Source organism: Ursus americanus, chromosome 3 (genome assembly GCF_024610735.1).
Source record: "Ursus americanus isolate L20-20 chromosome 3, mUrsAme1.1.p, whole genome shotgun sequence".
NCBI lineage: Eukaryota > Metazoa > Chordata > Mammalia > Carnivora > Ursidae > Ursus > Ursus americanus.
The window spans coordinates 78300112-78325576 of record NC_142129.1 but is presented as its reverse complement, the minus strand read 5'-3'; the positions used below and the strand labels follow the sequence as shown (position 1 = coordinate 78325576).

The 25465-nt window shown below is 32.9% G+C and overlaps 1 protein-coding gene across 8 annotated transcripts in view; it reads right to left on the bottom strand.

Annotated features, from left to right (window-relative positions):
- CACNA2D1 (calcium voltage-gated channel auxiliary subunit alpha2delta 1) overlaps positions 1–25465 on the bottom strand; it is a 485973-nt gene that overhangs the window by 44730 nt on the left and 415778 nt on the right. For 3 of the 8 annotated variants that reach the window (XM_087861132.1, XM_045793369.2, XM_087861136.1), the window contains exons 13-22: positions 21749–21827; positions 20545–20594; positions 19008–19097; positions 15166–15243; positions 13188–13262; positions 12845–12919; positions 9678–9734; positions 5833–5904; positions 4387–4458; positions 1975–2036 (exon numbers count right to left, since the gene is read on the bottom strand). In XM_087861132.1, coding sequence (XP_087717258.1) covers positions 1975–2036; positions 4387–4458; positions 5833–5904; positions 9678–9734; positions 12845–12919; positions 13188–13262; positions 15166–15243; positions 19008–19097; positions 20545–20594; positions 21749–21827 — 710 coding nt within the window. The remainder of the gene's footprint in view (positions 1–1974; positions 2037–4386; positions 4459–5832; positions 5905–9677; positions 9735–12844; positions 12920–13187; positions 13263–15165; positions 15244–19007; positions 19098–20544; positions 20595–21748; positions 21828–25465) is intronic. The other 5 variants (XM_087861134.1, XM_045793371.2, XM_087861135.1 and 2 more) reach the window with 3 other exon arrangements.

Here is a 25465-nt window from a genome sequence, read left to right as displayed (position 1 = left end):
GGCTGCTTTATTTTCTCCTGGGGATTAAAACCTAATAAAGCCAGCGGCCACCAGGTGGATGGGAGAGCCCATGCAATGTTTTCTTGACTCACATAAACATGGTTAACTTAGTTAAATGGAATATAACATCCTTTTCAACTCAATCATGTCTCTATAAAATGAATTTCTTCATGAAAAAAGAGCAGTCTATAAAAATAATTAATTACTATAATTCGACTGTAATATCTGAATTACATCAAGGCTTAAGCAGACAGAAATCACTAAGTGAAATTTGGAACTTCATTCATTAAGTCCAAACACACCATTACTTTTTCTTCTTCAACATAGATGTAATATTTTGCTCTACACTATTATTCGTGAATTTATTTGTAGGCAATTCAGGGAAGTACTTATAATGAAAACAGACTGCATCTGGCCCTAAGTTGTACATTTGGGTAGGGAATGTGTGAGGAAAACATGCCACGGTGGGGAAGTTAGGGCTGTTCAGAGAGCAGTGACTGTACGGGGAGGGCGGGGAGAGACACAACAGGCACACTGGCTGGGAGAGAAATGTGAGATGAGAATATCAGACTTGGAAGTCCCAACCTAACTCAGAGGAAAATGGTAACAGAATGAAGGTTTATGACCAAGGACTGACATACTCAGAATTGGGGTATTAAACTGGTCACATTTGGTCCCATCACTGTGTGTGTGAGGCAAAAGGGTCGAATGTAGGGGACATTTGTGAAACTTTTACAAACACTATTTAAGCAAGGTATAATGACAATTTAAAAATTATAACTGCCACTATTGTTGACTCATGGTCAGCGTTAAAGGGATCCAGTTTTTTCTACTTTAGAATTTGTTCATCTAAGAAAAAAGGCAGGGAACACTTTCCTACATGGTGAAGAGGAGATAAACTTGAGAGTCCAAGTACTAAAAAACTCATCTCTGTCAATGCTATTTCAGTGGGGCCACAGACCGGGCTCATTTGGAAACTCTCTATTACCAGCTCAGGACCAGTTAGGTAGAGAAATTTGAGACAGCATTTAGAAAAATTTTCAGCAACTTGGCACACTAATTCTAGATCTGTGAAATCTAATAACAAAAATTTTAAGCTTGCATTTTAAAATCTTTTTAAGGTTGATTTAGTAAATAATTTTTGTCGTTTTACGTAAGCGTGGGTATGTCAAAAATACCATGAGAAATAGTGATCTATGTGCATGTGCGAGTGATGGACAGTGAGCCAGAAATTGAAATCTTACAGGAATGAGAGGAAGAGATGGGGATCTTAGGAAAGAGGAAGAGAATGAGTAACAAGAAGGAAATATTCCTATCAACCTCAGTATTATGAGCATGGGGGAAGTAGGACCACAGGGAAAGCTATGACCTCAAAGAAGAGTTAGACCAAGAAAGCAAAGGAAATGCTCAGCAAGTGAAGAATGGAGGACTTTCAAGCCACTATAGGGTATTAGTCCGTCCAGCTTTCCAAGACCGTGTCCATTGGTATGCTCAGGATTTTACACACTTGCCAGTCATCGGGGGGAAATTGTATCAACTGAGCATTTTATATCAGATCATACTACCGCGTGACAAGTTTTTAAGTTAATTTGCTACCTACATATAAGTAACTGACAATTTAAATGAGGAGATCAGTGGAAATGATGACTACAAACTATTTGGGGGTTCTGTCAACATAACTGCTCACATAAATATGCAAGGTGATCAAACGGATTTACATCACACAGGTTTTCACTTCTAAATTTTATACTCCTAGCTTTTTTCCATCTTTTCCATTTTGAAAATCAGAGTGATATTTTTAATACATTTTTACACTGGAAAAGATAACTTTTCTGTTTTAATTACAATGAAAATAGTTTCTGAAAATGTGACGACTTCATATTTATCTACTGCAAAAATTGCGACTAGAAATAGGTGAAAGACACTCCACAGAATACTCTTGTATACAATACACATTTAAATCTAATTAGTTACCTGTAATCTGTGCCATTCACAGGAGTCCACGTGTATGTCCTGTTTCCTTTGTCGATGTACCTCTACAAAAAAAGTTTGATATGGTTGTTACCACCTTATAAAATCTATGTGAATTTATATGGAAAGCAGAGCACTAAAATCTATGTATAAATTCTGTGGTCATTCAACACCCTCCTTCACAAATGTCCAATCTAGTCTACATTTATTTGTACTATTATGGGTGGGAGGCTGTGCGTGTGTGTATGTATGAATAAAGCAAAATTTTAGGACAAAAACAAATAATTGCATCATGACTTTTAAAGAGTTTCAAGTGCAAAATCTTAGTAATTCATGCTGAATTATTAACCTCAAAATTATGGAAGCATTTTCTAAAAAATAAATTTTAATAATAAATAGGACCAGGATATATTCGATAAGCCTCAGATATTTCCATACTAGAGTGTGTGTATGAGAAATTGGTAATAGCAGGGAGTTAACGCACTATTTCTAGATCCAAATGTAAGATTAGCATATGACTGTTCTTAGTAAGACATTCTTTTAGCATTTATCATAAAAGACGAATTACTTTGTACCACTGAAGGTCAGAAAACAACTAAATCCACGAGGGAAAGGAAGTACAGAGGTCGACACCCTGATGGATACAGAATCCTTCATATGTTGCTACTGAAGACGAGTAAAGAAATTATCATTCTTTCTTCCGTTAGGTATAGTGATGGCATATACGCATCTTTACATCGTTTTAGTTCTCTCCAGCTCTATCATCCTCATCGGAACAATAACCTTCACTGAAATGTTACTTGGTGTTAGGCAATACACTAACCACTTTACAATCTTTGTCTAATTTAATCAACCCCTGTACTAAATACTATTCTTTTCTACAATTTACTGATGAAATAAAAATAGCTAAATCTTCTAAAAAGATTTAAACTGGCAGGATGAAGGAAAATGTATGATGCCAAATTCATTTTATAGCAACCATACGTATTGCCTTACACATCAAATATTCCTCTAGTTTACTCAGTGTGTGTGTAGGATGGAGGGAGGGAAAACAGGAATTGGTGAGGAGGTTTTTGGACTAGTAAAATTCTTAAAAAAGAAAAGAAATAATGTTCATGTCTTTCATACCACTCATAAAAAATGGCAAATTAGTGTTGTTCGGCAAGTTAAAAGATAGTACATCAGATTAAGAAAATAAACATACAAGATAATGTTTTCTTTCAATATTATTAATAAGAAAAGTCTACAGGTGGTTAGATTATTAATAAGAAAAGTCTACATATTGGTTAGAGGAATTTACAGTAAACTGAAGGAGAAAAACATCAATGTGACTTAATACAAACAAAATTAATTTATAAGTTGAGGAAAGAATGTGTAGGTCAAAGAGTTCTTGGCAGAACAACATGGAAAAGTTGGCAGAACTGCTGAATGGTTTACATCTTTCCTCTAGGAGTGAGCGGGTAAAGAGCATGGCTGAAGTCTAAGGAAAGAGAATTGAAGTTTCAACAATGACTGAAAGTGATATATACCTCCTCCTGTCTTCTGGTAATGGGGACCCCTAATGACATTAAGTGACAAAAGCCAAGTGCTAATGGAGGATCCTACTTGGATCCTAGCTCCACCTTAGAGAAAGATCTGCTGAGGAATTCAAAAGAAATGTTTACATTTAAAAAGGATGGCACTGTGAGGGAAAGGATGTAAGTTATATAAAAACACTTCAATTTCCAGGCTCCAAAGCCTCTGGATTCTGTGTATTTTTCAAATACTCAAATATATTCACTCCACATGCAACGGGTATTGGATAGACACACTGCTCACATACAGAGTTTTCCCACAGCAATATAAAACAATATAAGTTTATTACATATTTGTACCAGTGATTTACGGGTACAGTTCTGTTACCCCTTGATTTAATTTCAGATTTAAATGCAAGGAATTATAACGTAAGTGCATAAATAATGAAAGAAGATAAGCCAAACAAAAGTAGACAACCAAAACACCCCACCAAAATAATACATGAAACTCAGCCATTAGAACCTGTGCGTGCACAGGTCATTTATCACATACGGCTATTAAATATTAACTTCAATTCTGCCCGACTGAAATGGCCTAAAAGAATATGGCACAACAGTAAACTGGGTTCTCTATTTTCTATGAGGATAAAAAATGGAGACATAAAATGTAATTTTCAAGAACATACTGTTAGTAATGTAAAACAGCATCAAGAAACCTAAAGCAAACGTTTTACAAAAATTAAAAAGAGTTAAAAATATATTAAAATTTCCTTCAGCAAAGAAGGCAAACATTTGTTTACTTGAGACATCTGTTTAACAAATACTGCTTTACTAGGAAAGACAAACTACCAATATCATTATCGATCTATACATTTAAGAGTAAGCCTGACTTCAATCTTACCTCATCTTGAGATTTAACCAGAGTTCTAAATGTTTTTTCTCCACTCTCTCCATCGATCATTTTATTTCGAATCTACAGGAAGATGAAAGAATTACTTTATTCCAAGTACTCAATTGACTGCCAAAGAATGATTATTAATTTACTGTTTTTTCAAGGTTTATACTTATTTTACAACAGGACTGAATAAAAATAGTAGGGTGGTTGTACTAGTAGTTGGAATTGTTCTTTGGGAATATTCTTTTAAAAGTTACCACATTTTACATATTTTACATTATTTTACAATATTTTTACATATTGTCATTTTACATATTTTACAATAATAAAGGCATCCTTAATTAAGTATCTTCACCTAGTCATTAATTTTTGAAATATAATTAATGAAAGAGTGGTCAATTACTTTATGGGACTGACTGAAGGGAAACTGAGTCATAATAGGTTAAATTATATTATTACAGTCACTCAGCGGCGTGAGGGCCCAAAGACCGTGCTCTGCAGTGTTGCATGATCCTGCTCTCTCATTTCAAAATAATTTATGACCAACATTCATTAAACACCTAAGACATCCTAGCACTACGCCTTGGCCTTGGGTAATAATAAGTAAATTCTGTTGTTCTACAATGAGGGAGTCAATGTGTAAAATGTGTAAAGAAAGTGCATATTAAAACACTGTGACAAATTCTAAAGAAATATGGTGGCCTTTGCATAGACGAGAGAAGTTAATCCGTTTACAAGAATCTCAAACACCTCTGCTCTGAAGGGTAAGAGCCTGGTTCAAATTCTAGTCCTGTTACTTACTGGCTGAGTCACTGGACACAAGCTTTTTAACCCTCTGGACCTAAAACATACCATCAGTACGACAAATAATGATCATATATATAGTATCTATTTCAAAGACTCTTGAGAATCCATGACTGACACATATTATGTACTTAATAAATGTTGTTTTTTTAAATTATTATCCTTATTACTACGGACGATCCTCTCCAAGGAAATGACATGCAATTTTGGTTTTGAAATAAAATAGAAATTTTCTGGGTAAAGTGTACCAAGACAAACATGACAGCTTTTCTCCTCATGTCGCTCATTGGGTGGTTGGATGGTTAGATTCCCTCCAACTTTTCTTTCAACTCTACACCGATGTCCTCAGTCTCTATGTTGTGTACTGAAATTTACAAGTCACATTTGTACCGAAATAGTTAAAACCTCTCTACCTATGGAATGAGAAGGAAACAAACTAATGTCACACCCAACTTAAAACACCGATTCCTTTCCATATGACCACTGGATGAGAGAGCCCAGGATCTAGAAATTTTACAGACAAAGAACATTCATCACCGTGTGCATAGTACCTAGGAGAGAAGCTAACACAGTGGAGCTGCTCAAGGATACTGTGGGATGGATGAAGCTCGGCGTCGGACCTGAGAGTACGGTTTAGGCGCAACTCACCTCCACCTTAATGTCATTCTCTAATTCTGCATCAAGGAAATCCAAAGTTACTGGCTCCTGAGATTTGGGGTTCTACACAGAAAATAATAATAATTAAGCATATATGACGTTGTAAAATGATGCTGCATATAAATAATTTAATGTATATTCAAATATGAAAATAATTCCATAGGTGTAACTTACCTAAGGTATATTAAATCGCTATATAAAGGTATACAGTTTCATATACTTATATTTTAAAATAACAGTAAATAGGCTAGGGAGTTGAGCTTTAGGTGTAGCAGGAATATTTTAATTTACCACCCACTGAGGGCAGGTTCATTTCGAGGGCTGAGTGAGATACTACATTCATAATTACAAGTTCTGTGGGACTAGGACAATTGAAGGTCCACTCACAACTTTCTTTCCTTTAATTAGGATGGGAAAAGAGCAAAATAAAGCCATATGGGTAAATATTGGGCAATTGTTGCAATAATGGTACAACAAAAGCAACATATAAGTAATACACACTCTTTATTTATATTCTATAAAACGAAATAATACGAGGGAAAATCTTTTAAAAACCATGTTTGAATTTCCTATGTAAAACTAACTCTTCTAAGCAGATTCTTAAGATGCATAAAAAAATGGAAGTTTGCTTCAAATATTTGAATTTCAGAAATGTGACATTATATTTTAATAAGTTAAAATTTGTGGTCAGGTCACAAGCACTTGGATAGAGATAAACTATTGTAATTAAAATCCTACGAAAGTAATAACCCTTGGATTCACTAAATATGGTCTCCTGCTTTAACATCTACTGCTTCTTCTTGCTGGTGTGTAACAATAAGGACAATTAACTGGGGAACAAGGCAGATTCTTTATTTACATAAATATATCAAATAAAACTCAATCATAAGATGAACTTATTCAATTATTTGATAAACAAAAACACACTGATGCTCTTATAATACCACTAATAGAACACGCCATAATAGAACATCAAAGTTTGTTACAATAATAAAATCATAATAGGCATCTATAATTTTACAACTACTTAATTTTAGAAACTAGGTTTTTAAAGTTGACTAAAATACTACCAAGATGTGGTATTTAATGAGACAGAAATAATACAAATTATGCTGTATGAGTGCAAGGTCACTGGAATTTTAATGATTTCAACTTCACAGGCTCTTCCAAAATACATTCAGATTGTGACTATTTTTTTTTTTAATTTTCTTACACCACCAAATGAACTGGATTATCACTATTTTAAACACTGTTTTAGGAGCGCTGACTACCCAAAACAATAATAATAATTAAAAATATATTAAAACTAAACATTTATTTCAAATGCTAAATGACATTATATATAGCATGTGTTTATTTTCTAATTAAGACAAAAATCCTTCCTTCAAGAAATAACTACATTTAAAAAATGAAAGTTTATGATTCTCATGTTCTGATGAATGGGTATTCTTAAAGGCAAATAAAAAAAATAATCTTCAACTCTGTCACTTTTATTAACAAAATATTTACTACTCATGAGCTTGATATCTGGACTCATAAGGTTCTAGAATACTGAAAATGAGTATTAGATTGTTTAACAGGTGATAATACTGACCATTGTTTGGACAGCAACATATTGCCTCAGAAGCAAATATTTATTTGAAATGTAGCATATGTCATAAGGAGAAAATAAAAATAAATATCGAAAATAATCATAAACCTTTACTTAAAAAAAACAAATCAAGGAAGTCACTAACAAAAGGATACTCTAAAGTAGACAATATTATTCAGAATTGCTTCTTTAAAGTCCCCTGAAATAAATCATCTTCACACAAACACCATAACAGCATTAAAAATTTAACACACTCACTGCAAAACAAAGTCAAGATAATCAAAATGATAAAATATAAACATAAATAAGAATATTATCTTACATGCAACGGATAATGCATAGCATGACCAGACCCAAACAGCATGCATGGAGGAGGCATTATCGGGAAGAATTGGCAATATGAAGATCATGTCCCAATCCAACATACAAAGACACAGAGAAGAAAATGAAATCATAAAAGCAAAATGTCAATGCATAACTTGTACTTTTTAAATGGCAATCTGGCTGACCATTTTTTAAAAGATCAATCACAGGCACAGTGATTGAAAAATCCAAAAGCAGAATCTTCTAATAAAAAAAGGCACCAGTCTTGAGAACTGGAATCAAGTTCCTTCTGTCCCAATGTTTTTGTTTGATATTTTAATACCTGACATTTCTCATGTGTAAAATTTTAGTATAGCTGACATAAAGACAACACCATTTGTCAAACTAAATAGGCAGAATGCTTTTACACAAATTTTAAATGGAAATCCTTAGTAGTTCGTATTATGAAAAATACTACCTATTTCAAAAACTTTTCTGCAAAATTCAAAGGTCTTGTGTGGTTGCCAGTTTGCCATTTGAGGTTTCCTTAGAAGGAAAACAAACCATTTTTCAGGTTGTTTATTTCCAAATTACATCATAATATTTACATGCAATATTTGGAACTTATAAAAATGAAAATTCACTAAAATATACATAAATGCAAAAAGTATAATGAAGATAATAAACAGAAGCATGCAAGGAGAGCAATGTAAAACAATTTAATAAATCAAGGTAAGACATAATCAGAATTTGAACCTCTACGGGAATGATAGAAGATATGAAGACTGATACAACATGAAGATCAGATTGCACAGAATTCTAGAGCTACAAGAAAATTGAAGCTTCTTAATCCAGTGTCTCTGCACTTTAGGACATCCTGGAAAACGCGAAACACTATTCATTAACCTGGGTCTCATCCCTGGTCATTTTAAATCAGAATTTTCAGGAGAGGGAGCTGGAGATCAACATATATATTTAATTTCTCGGGGGAACATACAATGTAGGGTGAAAAGAAACAATTATTCTTAGTTCAATCCTCCTGTTTTTCAGGCTAAGAAATTAAAGTAAAATGGGGTTTAATGAACTACTCAAAGATACGGTATTAGCTTTAATTAAGTACAACAAACTTAAGATTCTGTTTTGCTAGTTCAGTTTAATCTCTTCTTAAAATCATACTACCTCTCCATTATAATTTCACTAACTTTATTTAAAGCAATGATAGGCTGACATATAAAACATTAAGTCATACTGAACCTCCTTTGGAATTCTGAAATTGTTTTACTGTACTAATTCTCTTACTGTACTGTACCAAAAGGGAGGAAGTATCCTTTCTGCTGATGATTTTGAGTGTGATTATAGAAATATGCATACATAAAATAACATTTAAATTTTGTTGACAAAAGAGAAAAGATTTTGCCATGAGCTTATAAGGCAATAAAAATTCACATTTATTTGCAATTCTGGACATGTCAATTAGCTTAAGGGAAATTTCTTCCACCTCTAGTCCCAAAATACACTTAAGAAATTCAAAGACAATTTGGCTTAAATTTTATGATTTACAGAAACTACCACATCAGAATTGTATTTTTATTTCCACTGAGAAGTTAATTTGACAAGTGATTGTTAGGATTACATGGATTTGACACTAGTATCACAATATTTAATAACAAATTTACTTTTAGAAGCCATCTCATTATGACTGCTCTGATTAACGACATTATATAATTTGCTAGCAAACCTGAGTTAGCAAATGCATACCCTCTGCCATCATTAATAACATTTTTGCTCCAGTTTATCGAGAAATGATGCTCATCTCCAACTCATGCTCTGGAAGCTTGAGGTCAGGAAAGGCAGCATTAATCATATGCTTTTAGGTAGAAAAGCTTAATCTCAACTCTGATTTAGCAAATTCGAAGACACTGCTAACTTCATTCACAGTTACCTGAACATTGGGTCTCCTTTTTCTTAAATTAACTGTTGGTATACCTACACCAATAGGCTGAAGCAACAGAAAGATGGTAATTCATCACGCTACATGTCAACATAGGTAAGGCTTCTACCCTACAATCAATTTTGATCAGATATTTCCTTCATCAGAAACAGGTATCACAGAGTTCATGATGAGTCAACAAATAAAATTAAAGTTTAAAAATAATTGTGGTGAATCAAAAAATTTATGCTAGTAAAAATACTCAAAAACTATTTAGCAAAATGACTTCGTATTTTCCTTTTTTTTTTCTCTCCAAAGAAATACATATTTGGGAAGTGAGAAAGGTAGTTTGCCACAGAAAACTTTTATGCTGATTCAAAAAAAAACAAAAAACAAAACAAAACAAAAAAACCCAAACAGCAAATTTTAGAATTTACATGATTCTAATGTGTTCAAATATAAGTATTATAGGATATTGAAAAATGTTAATATTAAACCCTTAAAATTTGTGCCCTTTGTTACCAAATGTTGTATCTGTGGAACTAAAGGAGAATTTAATCCTAACACTGTAAATTTATTTTATTTTTTATAATTTTTTTGTAGATTTATTTTAAATATTGACTTCTAAAATGTAGATTATGCAATTTCCTGTACAATAAATATTTCTTAAAATTGACCAAAATTAGATATCTAATAAGTGTACCCGATCTGGTTCTTTTTATGAAACAAAATGGAAGAAATTTAAAATGCATTTGGAAACAAAGCAGGATACATAATCCAGTATTTGTCAAAATGTGGTCATGGTAGAGACAGTATGCTTTGAGAAGGTAAGTAATGATTCCTTAGAAAATTAGATAAGCAAAAGCTTTATAGCTACTTTATTTCCTGTTATCAAGCGTTTTTAAAGGATACTCATACTGCCTTCTACAAACTACAAAATTATACTGAAATAATTTAAGATTATAATTTTAGGAAGCAAACACAAGGCATTAAGCAAAGAATACTTGTAATAACACTAAACTTTGACCTTGTTAAATAATAAGGGATACTATGAAAACAGAGCATTATCTCCCTTTATTTCTACTGGTACATTTCTCAAGAACGGATTGAGAATAATTTTGTTAGTACACTAGCTGTTACCATACTGGTCCTTTGTACTTGTCAATTTCTAAAACCATTCTTACAGTGTATCCTCCTTTTATAAGGTTCTTTTATCTACTTGTACAGTATGTACCATCACCCACAAAATAGAAATTGTTATGTTTAACCTAATGATGAGAATTCACAAGCATATTTAATTCACAAGCATGAATTTCAGAAAAAAGAGCACATGGACTATTCAAACATATTTTAATGATTTTGTAAAATAACATTTTCTAAATAATCTTGGTTGCATACTTGCTTATCATAATTTCCTATATTAAAATACGAAAAGCTGACATACTCCTGAAAAAAAATCATTTGGGCTGTAATAATGGTTTCTAGAGAATTTATATATGTAATTTTATGAGTTTTAGTAAATTATTCCAAGTCTGAGCCAAATGTATGTTAACATCAAAGAGTAAAAAAAAATTTCTCCATAAATACTGGTTATTAGAAGCATGTACAAAAGGGGAAAACCTTTTTCAAATCACTGCCTCTAAGTGATAGATTTATATCTATATATCATACGTGCATTAGTCCCATTATTTTTTTAAATTGTTTTGTCTAAGTAATAAAGTTCCTTTTGGGGAAGGGGTTAAGACCTACAATCATAAAAATGGGGATCCTTCACACCCTTCAGCACATACTATTGTTACTGCTTTTAAATCACTTCAGTTGTGCAAATATAATCGAAAATATACTGGATATACTAAGACCAAACAATAATATTGCAATTTTTTTTTAAATCTTAAAAAAGATTTAAAAAGATAAAAATGTTCAACTGTGACAAAATCATAGACTGTTTAGCTAATCATAAATAACTCTATTAGGAAGAACTTAACACATGTTTATAAAGAGCTGCGAAAGACTCACAATAATGGGAAAAAATGCCTATACTACATTTATAATAAAAAAAACTTGAAAAATAATACAGAGTGATCAGCAGCTACATTTGATTAGTTAATATTTAGATCACAATGGATTTTATATGGAAGTTCCAAAGAGAGAAGAATTAAAATCGACACATTTATTGTAACCAACTTAGTATGGTTTTGTATTCAATATCAATGGTTCTTAATTATCACTGATTTGAATACTTAAATGACTCAACATTAAATGTATATGTGTTTATGCACCTACTTGTGTATGCTCTAAAATATCACTAAAATTAAATACCTGTGACTGAGGAAAAGAAGGTAAATTCTGATATATTTCTCTCCAGCATGGATTAAAGTATCTTCAGTATTACCCTCAAAGTTAAACAATAACTTGAAGATGCTTATAAATTACAATTATATAATATAGGAAGATTCTACCACTTCTGCTTCTAGAGAAATACATATTAACCTCCCCGCCCTCCCCCCTGTGAAGCACTAATGGAAGGTGAAATAAGTTGGAGGAGATACATAAGAAAATATTTTATATCTTGGCACAAAGATTAGGATACAATAGTTTATCTATGGAATTTTATCACTTTCGCACAACTCCCCGATGAATAAACACTTCCCATTTCTGAAGCCCATCCTGTGGGGTTTTACTTAACTGAATTTCATTCATAGTTTTATAAGCCTGTACAAAAGTAGAAAGAAAAACATCCTGGGACATGAAAAGGAGAGATAAATACCAGAAAAAAGGGTGTTGGAACATGTGGCCCGAGCATACAGGAACATTACTTCTATTTATCAGGTTCACACCCATCTGGGGCCATCTCCTCACTACCTTCCCGCCTCAATCACAACCCCAAGTGGGATGTGTGAACTCAGGCACAGGGTGATAATGGCTGTCTCTGAGGTGTGAATACTGGTTAAATATTCGACAGGAATATGGGAGAGCTGAATTGGTAAGAGAAAATGAAAACTGCTTTCACACTTTCATATCTTATAAACTGTGGTCTTGTCATCCATTAACATTACAGATAAAATGTTCTTTTATATTTAGTGCTATACAGTGAGTTTAAAGATAACAAACCTATTAAGAACATTAACTATTAATTTTACAGAATTGCACGAGTCACTGTAAACACATTATATACATACCTTTGGTTGAAGATTTGGATGTAATAAAACATAACCATTAGGATCAATCGCAAAATAATAGCCATTGGGGCACAGCTGAAAAAAAAGAAACAAAACAGAAAAGTTTCAAGATCTCTGAATCACGATCAGAAATCACATTCATTAAAGGAAAAAATTCTTAAAAATTCTTAATACATTTTAAAGCATGAAGAAAGTTATCTATCCTTTTTAACATTTAGTTAACATTTAGTTCCTTCGCTAACTGCACATGATTTTTGAGAATTACTTAAATGCTTTATAGACAAGCTAAATTAGTACAAAGCTCTAAAATGAAAAAGATACTCAAGAGTATATTTCATCTTACTGTAAAACGTGGTGTCAGTCGTTTAATATCTTCCAAAGACACATCAACTCCCATCACACCAAGAATCAGCTGGTTCTATAATAAGAGAGAAAAAGGAACTGTATTTTATGCCAAAAATGCATATAGTTCTACACAATTATTATATAAGCTCATCTTTTTGCTTCACAATAGTTGTATTCCATACTAGCTAAAACATATTTAAGGGTGAGACACTTTTTGATATCAATCTACCATGATTCTCACCTCTGTTTACCCACAACTTTATCATCATTATTATTTAACTTAAATGAAATCTTGGTAAGTGCAGCTAAAATAGAAAAGATAGTAAATTTTTATTTGATGCCTCTTGTACTCATTACCCCTAATATTATTGTAGTTGCTTCTGTACAGTTAGTTGCAGCCCTGTGTGTGAGAGAGAGCACTTTGTGACTTTGTGGTGTACTACGATTAAAAAATCACAAAAATGTCCAGCCTGAAGATACCAGGTAATATGAAATGAGAAGACAATGGATTTTTCTTAAATTTTTTTTTTTTTTTTTTTTTGCTATTGACAGTGCCTGCATATGTGTAACTATCCTGAAAAGTATTTGACCTCACTGTAGTAAAATAGCAGAAACCCTCAAAACCCTCTTTCCTAGTGCTGGTAACTTCTAAATACCAAACAATGGGCACCAAAATTTAGTTCCAAGTCAACAAGGCTATGAGACAAACTGCTATCATAATCTTCTCAGGGACATTAAAGATGAAAATGGTGTAAAATTTAGAATGAGGAACTTTTGTTTTAAATAGAATTATGCAAATTACAAAATAAACTGAAATGTTACAAAGGAAATTATAAAATCCACTCAATAGTTATATGAGAAGACTGTGAATTTTCTGTAGGTACATAGGGAGCGAGAAAGTAATGCAACAACTATTTTCTTTTGCCAGGGACCAATCCTACCCTCAGCAAAAATTCCTAATTAAAGCAATTCCTTAGTCCATCTGAGGAGTTAAACAATTACTCTTCTATGGGTTAAATTAGTTAGAACCCACAGATATTTAATAATGATAATGGCTTCCCAAAGAGGAATAACTAATATTTTTGATGGCCACATTATTAAAAGAAAGAGTTGAACAGAAATTTATAATAACTGGACAAATAATAGTAGCACAGTAGACTTCATTATGCCATAAACTGGAAATAAATGTCCCTCCAATATGGAATGTCAGCCAAAGCATAAAATGAGTCTTTAGTATTAAAAAAATCTTAATCTCTCCTGCAATCCTCAATTCTTCCCGATACAAGCTAAGAAAGAGGACTGCAACCCTCCTTCAAAATCAGGAGTATTTTAAAAATAAGGAATGGAATTTAACAAGATACAGATTTTTCAGAACTTTAAGTTGGTAGTATCTTAACTGCATTGACAATATTACCAGTGCTACAGAAATCAACACTGTTAGGAAATTCATGAAGTATTTTCCTTCAGTCTTGAAAAATAGAAAAAAAATGGAGAGCTATTCATTTTAAATCAGATGCTTAACTTATGTGATGATTAAAAAAATACTGTTTGAATGGGAGTTGGAGGAGGAATCATTCAATAAATATACCTATTTACACAGGCTTCAAACATCACCATGGTTTTGGTTTTTGGATTTCTCTTTCTGAGCTCCATGGTTATCTCAGACACATTTTAAAAAAGGGGACACAACAGTATTGCCCATTTATCATGTAATTACTCCGAGTCTGAACTTGTGTTCTCATCAGTTCATAGTTAAATAGAGTTAAGCTGAATCCTGGCTCTGGGGAAACAGAGAACTTGACCTGCATTTCCTTTTTCCCAGGTGGTTATCACATAAGCAGCTGTTCCCTCTTACTTCTGGTCTCACAAGACAGTTACATTGTATGTATTTCCTTATAGAAATATCTTATCCACACTCAGCTTCAACGTCACTGTTTATCATTTATGATTATTAATTTTATCAATTAACTTTTAACCTTTAAGTTTGTCTTATTTTCAACTTGGCCCGTTATGTTGAAGACCGGAAGAGTTCCAGTAATGACAAGTCCTAGTTCCTAAAAATAGATTCAGAAAGAAAAGGCAAATTAGAGTTACAATTTAAACTTCGTCATTCTGCATTAGTTTCTGGTATCTGACACTGCATTTTATGGTTACATTATAGACACAAAGAATTATTAAAGGACTTTGAAAGCTTTTAAAAAACTTTTATTTTTATTTTTAAAAATCATGTAGTAGTCTGGGAAATAATCAGAATCAATTAGGCAGCTATTGAAGCATCCAACATCTAAAATAATAGCTTAAGACAGCATTGCAAATAACTTTAAAAAAATCAAATGACACTAATATTTCAGTCACCCTGCCCTTCCACCTTTTTGTTCACAGTGGTAGTTTACCTAATATCACAGGATTCCATGAGCAGGGTGAAAATAAAATACCGTTTCATAGGATTTATTTGCCTTCCTTTTTATAACTTCATTCTTAATTTTTTCATGCCCTAAGCCAAAGGCTTCATGTTACACCACTGAGTGTAGCAGAATAAATAGAAGAAAGACGCTATCAATGCTCCATTTCTCCAATAGTCTAGGTAAATACTACGCTGTTCTAAAGAAGCAATAATGCTCCTAAATGCCCTCCAAAACGAATAGTACTTTTTGACAAAGTAAAATAATACAGCCAACTGCAAGCATCAAATCCAACAGTATGGTCACGAAGCAAAATAAACATGAACAAAAATAATGACCTACTGTTATTCGGCATGTAGATAATTTCAGATATTAAATGAATCCATGGAGATTAGTTGAAATAAACTGATTTTCAAGTCAGAGGTTGTTGTTTAGTATTATTGCTATCTGCAGCAATTATATATATTTTTACCATTATTTCATGCCAAAACTACATTTTCAAAAGAATCACTTTAAAATGATTTAAAAATTATTGAAGATTTCAAATTTTCTATGCTGAGAAAATATTAGTAATCTTCTTGTGAATAATGACCCCAGATCCAAATCTCATGACCCCTGTTCTAATTCCAGAAACAGCAATGGCTTCATGGAGAATATGTCTTAGGCAATAGTTCATAATCATGCATGTGGGAAGCCCAGAAACAATGGGAACTGAATTAATGAAGAAGGACAATCACACAGAGGCTTTCAGCAGAATAAGATACCAAATTGTTTGGGACAAACACAATTAAGGAAACAACTACACATCATTGGTGCATGATGGTATACATGTTGGCTCTCTATTTAGTTCTAAGCCAGAATATTCAACAATGAAAACACCCTTAGTTAAATATGCAAATTCACATTCGCAATGAAAATTTTCCATCTCAATAAAGTCAGATTATACATAATTCATAAAAATTGTTTCCAAAACAAAATTCAGTAAAAATGCCTTTTGGAAAACTTTTGAGTTACAATGTATATGCATAGTTTTTAAAATGCTAGCATGATACACGATAAAGTATACATAGATACAATCATTTTCTGCACATCACATTTGCATTTATACAGAGTATGGTAATTTGCTTCTATATATGGTAATAGCTGCCCTAAAATGAGATACTAGACTTCTAACACAGGAGACACAATCATCAGCGAACTCATTGGTGCCCAATTTCTATTTTGTCTCTCATTTACTCAGAGGACAAAAAATTTGTATTCTATCCTTAGATACTGTGCCAGTCTCTAGAGAACAAAAAAGAGAAATAAGACAAGATTTTTGCTCTCCTGGAATTTATCTGATATTTGTATTTTTTGAATTCCAACTCTTTTTATCTCGTTTTGTCCAAAGAACCTCACTATCTCCCAAATAAAATGAACCTTCCACAATACTGTCCCAGTCTTGTTTCTGTTCTGACCTCCCATTAGCTCCAAAAGTGACTGAGGTAGCATTTTCCAACAAACCCAGCACTTGCCCGACTCCGACTGCACCCTCTTCGTGTGGTTTCAGTACTCCCCACCAACTACAGAAACCTTACCTGGACTCACATGTTCAACTAAACTATAACCATCCTTTCAACCTCGCCCTACACCATCCCCAAATATATAGCTTCTATCTTCTGAGTTTCCACAGTTCTTTTCATTTTCTCATTATATTTATTAAGTTTTGTCTTGGAATATGTTTACCACTTTTTTCTTAATGTAACCAGCATATACTGTAAATCTACGTGCAGAGGATTGTAATTAGAAATGCAAGACAGGCACTTTTCATTCTCAAGTCAGTAAAAGAATGCTCTATGTGTCCACTGACTAGCCAATTCCTGTGATTCTTTTTTTGTTTTACATTTAGTTTCAGCTCATTGAACAGCACGTTTAGAACCAAAATCTCTTCCTAACGTCATTTGTGCTATCAGTAAGAACCTTACCAACAATGCAGACGTGCTGGTTAATGAACTTCTGGTCATAGGAAATCCTAGAGGGCGTAATTATTGACTCCTCCTATCATACCCTGTGTTGTGATGGATTCGGAAAAATGAAACATTTTGACCATAGCTTTAGATGACCATGTGACCTTAAATAAATATGTGATGTCAAGAAGGAACACTGGATAGTAATTTTAGCTAGGACTTGAGGTAAGCAAGCTTCACTTTATCTTTCTTAGCATGCAAAGCTGCTGTTAATAGTGCCTATTTTTCTTCCAATTTCCTGTATATGTTTATTTTACAAGAACCAAAAGATAAGTAATTCTAAATGGATTGCATTTTGCACTTTGGGGTCATCACTGCATTCAGAAAAGTAGTATCAGCATATAATTGTACTCCAAGTAGGAGAAAGGGTTATTGAATCAGCATTTACTTTGCAGGGCTTAGTATTTTGGTTCTCTCTGATATATTGCATTAGTCAAATCATCAATAAAGTCGTTTCATCAAGATAAAGCCTATGAATAAGTCTTAAGTATGATATTTACTATTTATCACTTTCACACTAGGAAAGTAAAACTTATATTAAACAAGTTTTCTGAACTTAAGCTCTACTGCTATTTTGAGCTGAATAATTCTTCGTTGTGTGCTCGTGCACGGGCTGAGGGGACTGCCCTGTGTATTGTACGAGGTTTCCTTGGTCTCTATCCATGAGATGCCAGTGGCAATCCCTCCCTATCCCAGTCACGACAACAGAAAACATCCAGAGATACATTCGAATGACCTGTGAGTGGCAAAATCACCCCAGTTGAGAACCACTGCTTTGAAATATCAAAGACCACCAATATTAAAATTTCAATTGCACAATGGAAAATTTAACTTGCTTTTTAATTCATCATACCATGTTTGATCCTTTCAATGGCTTATTTCCATAAAACTCTGGGGTTGGATTTGAAAGAAGAGATTATATATACAAAGAGGATATTAAGTTTGTGATGATTTCAGAGTAGGGTAAGATTATTTGCCTATTTAACTGTAGCTACTTTGAGCTTTGTTGGGTCTGGCGTGAGTTGTGGAGGCTATGCATGCTTCTGCTATCCGAAGTCTACTTTAAAAATCTTTCCTTAAATTTTTATTTGAAGTCTGCAGTAGCGGGTATTCATTCACATGACTTTAGTACTTTTTTACATAAAAATTCAACATGTTATTGAAATGACCACCAATTCAAGATCTGAGGTTTGAAATCCCACATTCAACAGATCACCTAAAAAATAAAGTAATATTTTACATTTGTGATTAGACAAGTCTAAGTTTTTATGTATATTATAGCAAAAAAAGGTTGTGATAGAAGGACTTATAGAAAGGGTTTAATGAATTAGAAACAATGTCACCTAGAAAGAAGCAGAAACAGCTACGTGCTTTTGTCAGGACAGTCTGACTGAACAGCCAAACTCTTACCAGTGCATCCAGATACACATTTGTCCACTGGACTTGCTTAGCTTTGTCTCCTGCTAACACCATTGGTCTACCCAGAACATCCAAATATTCCTATTAAAAAAAAAAGGTTAAGTGGTTGAAAAACAGAAATGCTGTACTAAAAATGAAAACAAAATAACTCTACAGAAGCAAATTACCTAGAGCGAAAAATAAATATGGAATCAAAATTATTAGAGAGTAAACATAATTATTTAATTCCTATTTCGGATATACCATAAATGGTATCTATACATACTTTGAATCAACAATATTTAACTTGTATTATTTACACAATCTGTCTATCCCAGTTTTTTTCTAATAACAGAACATTCTTTTTCTGAGGTACAGCCAATGATAAGTGAAATACGTTCCTTGTGAATTGCTTTATGTTAATCTAAACTATTTAAGGCTCTGTGATTTACTGGATGGAATCATACAAATGTGAAATAATAAAGCAGCCACATACTTGCTTTCATATCACAGACTGTTTGGCTGAAATTCAAAACTACATTTAAACATATCAAAAAATAAATGAAATTCTGTGCCAAGTAAGACATCAGACTCAAGTGCAGCTGCTGTTTCATTTCAACATAAAACACAGTATCAGTTCCACAAATGCCATGTTATTTAGGCTCAGTTTTGACTTAGTCTATTTTGTGGATCCTCAATGATGTATAAAATTGAGTAATGATTTTAAATGGTTATTTATGAGTACTTGAAAATAATATACATTTAAATTACCTTAATGGCTTCAATCTACAAGGTTATTTAACAGGCATATTTTAAACTGAATGGTTAAATGGGTGATGGGTATGAGGAGGGCGCTTGTTAGGATGAGCACTGGGTGTTACATGTAGTGATGAATCACTAAGTTCTACTCCTGAAACCAATATTATGTTATTGGTTATATGTTAACTAACTAGAATGTAAATAAATATTTGGAAAAAACAAAAATAATACAATAATTAAAAATAAAATAAAATAAAATAAAATAAAATAAAATAAAATAAAATAAAAGGTTATGGAGAAATCATCACTTTGTTTTAAGTTTACTTTAAACAGGTAAAGAGATCTGCAAGGGTTATTTGGGAAGTATCTAAATTCTGATTAGAATCCTGTATAATTTGTCCGGATTAAGTACTGCTTAATTTTCTTTGTGGTACCTGCAACTTGAAGAAACTCATTTAAGTGATCTGAAATAGAACCAAATTCAAGTTAAATGAGATGAGATTGTTAGTAAATTTTTTATTTCTTTTTGATGATGTTTTTAACATCTGAGAAGAACAACGTAGTTTTTTACCTGAGTTTTGAATATTTGAGAACACTTGGAAATTATTTAATGTTATTTACTGAAATAACAATCAATACATCACCATGATACTCAACGTTTTGCTACAAATACAGTATTATGCATCATTTTTTTATTTTCACCTATTTTCTCCAACTGAGCATATTTAAAGCAGCAAAGAAACATCTTGTTCTTTGAAAAAAAAATTAAACAAATATTAAATAACCATACCTGAGTATTGATTCGTATTGCTCCAATGGAAGGAATTTCATAGTAATAACCTGAAACATATACATACATATTTATGCACATATATATATGTGTACACATACACACACACACACATATATATATCACAATACATGGTCACAAAATTATTTTAGGTCTTTGGAGAAAAAAAGCACTTTTTTCACGTCTAATTGAGCAAACACTAACATATCAATACCACCAATAAATGGAGAAAATGTTTCATTAATGTATATTCCTAACAAATTTCTAAACTTTATGATAAATTTCACTACGTTTCTTAAACTCTATAAGATAAATGTGGTTTTTCTACCAAACACTAGGGAACCTAGCATCATTTAAAATACTTTTATCATTGGAGAAATTATTAAAGATACATGAAAATGGGTATCTGACAATTATTTATACAAAATATTTGCCTAAATATGACTTTCATAACAAATTTAGGTTTCTTTTATTGCTATGCGATCAGCGTATTTTTCAAATAACATTTTCAGGTTTTTTTCTGTGTACACAGGAAACATGGGCTCACTACACAAAATCAGAATTACCTTGGAATGTGTAAGACATTTAAAAGAAAATTCAACCACTCAGAAAAAATGTACTTGTATGTCACACTTTCTTATATGTAAGTTTTATGTAATTCAGATATTCTTTCATTCTTCATTTTTCAGGTATGATTCTATTTGATAAGTATCATTAAGTATCTTTAAATAAAGCATCGAATGGTATCAATGTATTATATCATATACCATATGATCAAATGTCTGAATTTTTATATACTGTAATAATAATAATAATAATGTCAAAGTGTTTTGTGTATGGGTTTTTGCCACAGAAAATACATTCAGTATCTTGGGGTGCCTGGGTGGCGCAGTCAGTTAAGCATCTGACTCGGTTTCGGCTCAGGTCGTGATCTCAGGGTCGTGAGATCGAGCCTACACTGGGCTCCGCGCACAGCACGGAGTCTGCTTAAAAGACTCTTTCTCACCCCTTCCCTCTGCCACTCACCACCCCCACTCTCTCTCTCCTAAATAATCTTAAAAAAAAAAATGACACTCAACATCTTATTCTTGTCTCTATCCCTGCAAACATTAGCTACAACTTTATCTTAAATGAGAGTATGTAGAACTAACAACTACCAATTTTGTTTTCTACTAAAATGTGGTCAAGAAAACAGATCTGTTACCTTTATTTTCACAGGCCATCCACTGAATAGGTCCTCTGTCATAATTATGCTGACCAACTGAAAATGTGAATACACGTACCTGGGGAATTGAAACACAGGGATGTGTTAGGCTGCATAAAATTTAACTGAATGCCAACACAAAAGAGCTAAAGCAAACAACAAATAAAAGCATGCTTTTCAGTTGATAAATGTGACAAGAAAAATCAAGGCAGTCAATCTTTCAGGAAGTCACTGCAGAGAAAGCCGCACAACCTACTCTCAACGTGGACTTCAGTTACTAAATTTAAGACAGCACTTGGGTGCCCAGCACCATGTCCTGATGCTCTGTCGGAATCACAATGACGTTTCCGGCGTAGAAATGGCAACTTTTAAGCCCAACTGACTTCACCTGTCTCACCTGGTTAAAACATATTATCCACATACCTAGTCACTGCAAAAAATAATAAGTAATAGTAATTCCTGTTTCATAAATGTTATTATAATGATGTATATAGAAAGGAGGTCATTGTGCTTTTAGTTGTTTAAGGCAATTATACTTAGTGATAGTTTTATTACTTTCACACCATGAAAATACTGAGTATGCACATACACGATGTTAATGATATTACTAACTTTCTATAAAAGAGGACTAACGCATATATATATATATCTATAGATATATATATATATATCTATAGATATATATATATATCTATCTCCATGTTAAGGTCCTAGAATTTTTAAAGACAATCAAAATATCGACTGTAATGTGCTATAAAATATGCAAATACTTTAAAAATTCAGTTGACATAATTTTAAAGTTATACAACGTAAATGTTTATCAGAAGCCATATGTTTAATTATGAAAATACTGTCATTTCATAATAATATAAGAATGGAGAGGACAAATTCAACGTCGACAAATATTTAGTAAGTGGCTATTTAGGATATATTCATTTTTACCAATTTAGTAATCTAAGTAAACCAGTATTTTAAGTTAAACATTTTAGCCTTTTCTAAAGATAAACATGTAGAAAATCACTTTTCCATGATTTCATGTTTTGGTTTGAACTATGTTAACAGCTTTTCCCTAATTCATGTCGATTGACTGTTTGAACTGACATTTTCTAATTGTTTCGCCTGTTTCATCTTTGCACATGACCGCAGAGCACAACTCTCAAAAGAGATTTCACATCTGTTTTCTGTTCCTCCACTGGTCTTGGCCACACAGAGATCGCTTCATAACAATCCCTGCCCCAAACGTACACCGGCGATGTTGCTGCTTCAATCGCACTGTTTCACGCGAGCCACCCGTAACTTGCCCAGGCTCGCCTCAGCCATTTGCTGGACACATCTGAATTTTAATCATCTCAAATTATACAGACAAGTGACTCATTCCAGGTCAAAAGAAGTCGGTGACACCTACCTACCCCACCCCCAATTCCTTAAAATGTAACAATTTCATTTTCTTAAATTCTAAAAATTTATTTATTTTTGGGCTGTCTATACAGCTATATTTCAATGTAGTGTTACCTCTGACATAGTTGAACTTACTCCTAAATGGAAATACTTTTGTAAACAGGTATGTTACCCTACTGATAATTCAATTTAACTGCTATACCTTAAACAATTGTCACATGAATTAAGGGCAGGGGAAAAAACCCAGATGCTCCAGAAAGCATGTGGGAGATCTCCTTCACAATGAACATTTTAAAGCATCTCTCAAATTTTCAATTTAAACCACTGCTTTGTCTTCGTGTCTCTTTTTACCACAGTGTTCTGGTAAAATATTTTCCCACAAAACACTTTTCAGTAAAAAGAAATAAATAAGACTAAAAGAACTAACATATCGATAGTGCTGGGAGGCAACCATTTCTGCGAACATAGGGGGTTACACTTAGACACACACCACGTGATCCTGACTGACGCTATTCATCAAACACTCCAAACAAACACAACTCAGCCAAAATACATACTAGTAAAAAACAAAACAGAAACTTCCCCCAAACAACAAAAATACTTGTTGCTTTTACTCCAAAAGTTTTGCCTAACCCCGAGGTTTACAGACATAAAGATCTAAGAAGTTGTCCAAATTAAGAAATTCAGAATCAGAGCTGGGTATGGAAGTGCAAAATTTTAAAGCACACTAAACATTGTCTGTGTGTGTGTCTCCCTCCGTGTTCATTTGCCACACAGATCCTCAGCTATTTGAATAAAAGCTGCATTAACTGATTGAATTATTCCCATAGTAGAAATTTATCTGTACCTCTTAATTTTTATTTGCCTGAGTGCAGATGTTGTTAGACACTATTTTTTCTGAAATTTTCCTCCCCATGGTGACTAAAATCTTAAGAATTATAAATTCAACCTTTCTATAATTTCTGTAACTGCCTCATCATTACAATATTTCCAAGGTCTTTCTAATATGCTTGAGAGGCTTATTCTTCTCTTGGTACATACACACGTGCACATGCGTGCCCCCCACACGCATTGTGTATATTTTAATGATTTTATTGGCTGCTTAAAATTTTCTGAAATTATTTTATAAATATACACTTGGTTGAGAATAAGTTTAATGTAAAGCACCCTAGCTTTTAAATTCTTCATGTAACAATGAAAAAGCCAACATAAAAGTTATTCCAATCCCAAGTGCCATCCTCAACGTTGCATTTAGTTTTGTACTAATTACGTACTAAGAATTTTAACTTCATTGATTTCATACACATGTGTATATAATGCATGTTATAATGCATGTTCACAATAAACGTGACATTTAAAAGATGACGTCCGGACTCTTAACTTCCCACTTCGAATTGTAAGTAGGCTCATTCTTCCTAGTCTATGCTATCTTACTGCCACCCTGTGGAATAGCCAACGAACTCTAAAATTCCAAATGGCAAATCCACAGAGATGATTGCCATCCTCATTCCTCTGACGTTTTCCACTTCTTTAAATTTACTGTTCTCTCTTAGCTATACTTTGCAGGAAAGAGAAAAATAAATTCCTTGAAATAGGCACAAGGAAAAATTAAGGTAAATTACGTTCTCAAGGATGTATATTTTTAGAGTTCTTTTCTTATCAGTCTATGTGCATGGTGTTATATAAAAACAAATAAAATGACATATAAAACAACTCAAAATACTTCATGTGTAGTCACACAAGCTAAATATTTCATCTTGAGTCTCACTGAAGCAAATTACTTTGAACCATGCCTTCATCAAAGCAAAGTCAACTTTTGTGGAGGAAAAATTTCTTTATTCATAACCAGTAGTGCATTTGTAATCACAATACTGGATTCATGTAACAAATGCATACCAGAAACTCTGTAACTGAAATGTTTCTAGAGAATTGGTTAAATGTTCCTCCACTAATCTGGATGAGTTAAGCTCATGTTTCAAAATGGCCTCTTTAAGGTCATATATAAGACAAACACAGTTATAGACAGACTTAATATTTTTCATCATGCTGGAGATCAGGTCGTTAGCAGAAATAACATGGGGAGGTAGTATTGAATAGACTTTCGATTGGGTTGAAACAGTATTGTATCTATTGCACCTAATATAGGGCCTCATATATAAATGAAAATAAATATTAAATGAAAAAAAAAACTGAATAGCTGGCTGAGTGGTTTTCAACTTCTTACCAGATGGATCGAAGACAAGCTCTGGTGTCATTCAAATTAAATCTGTTCATTTTAACACAGAGCCCAAACTAGGCTGATAGTCATCTTGCATTTTG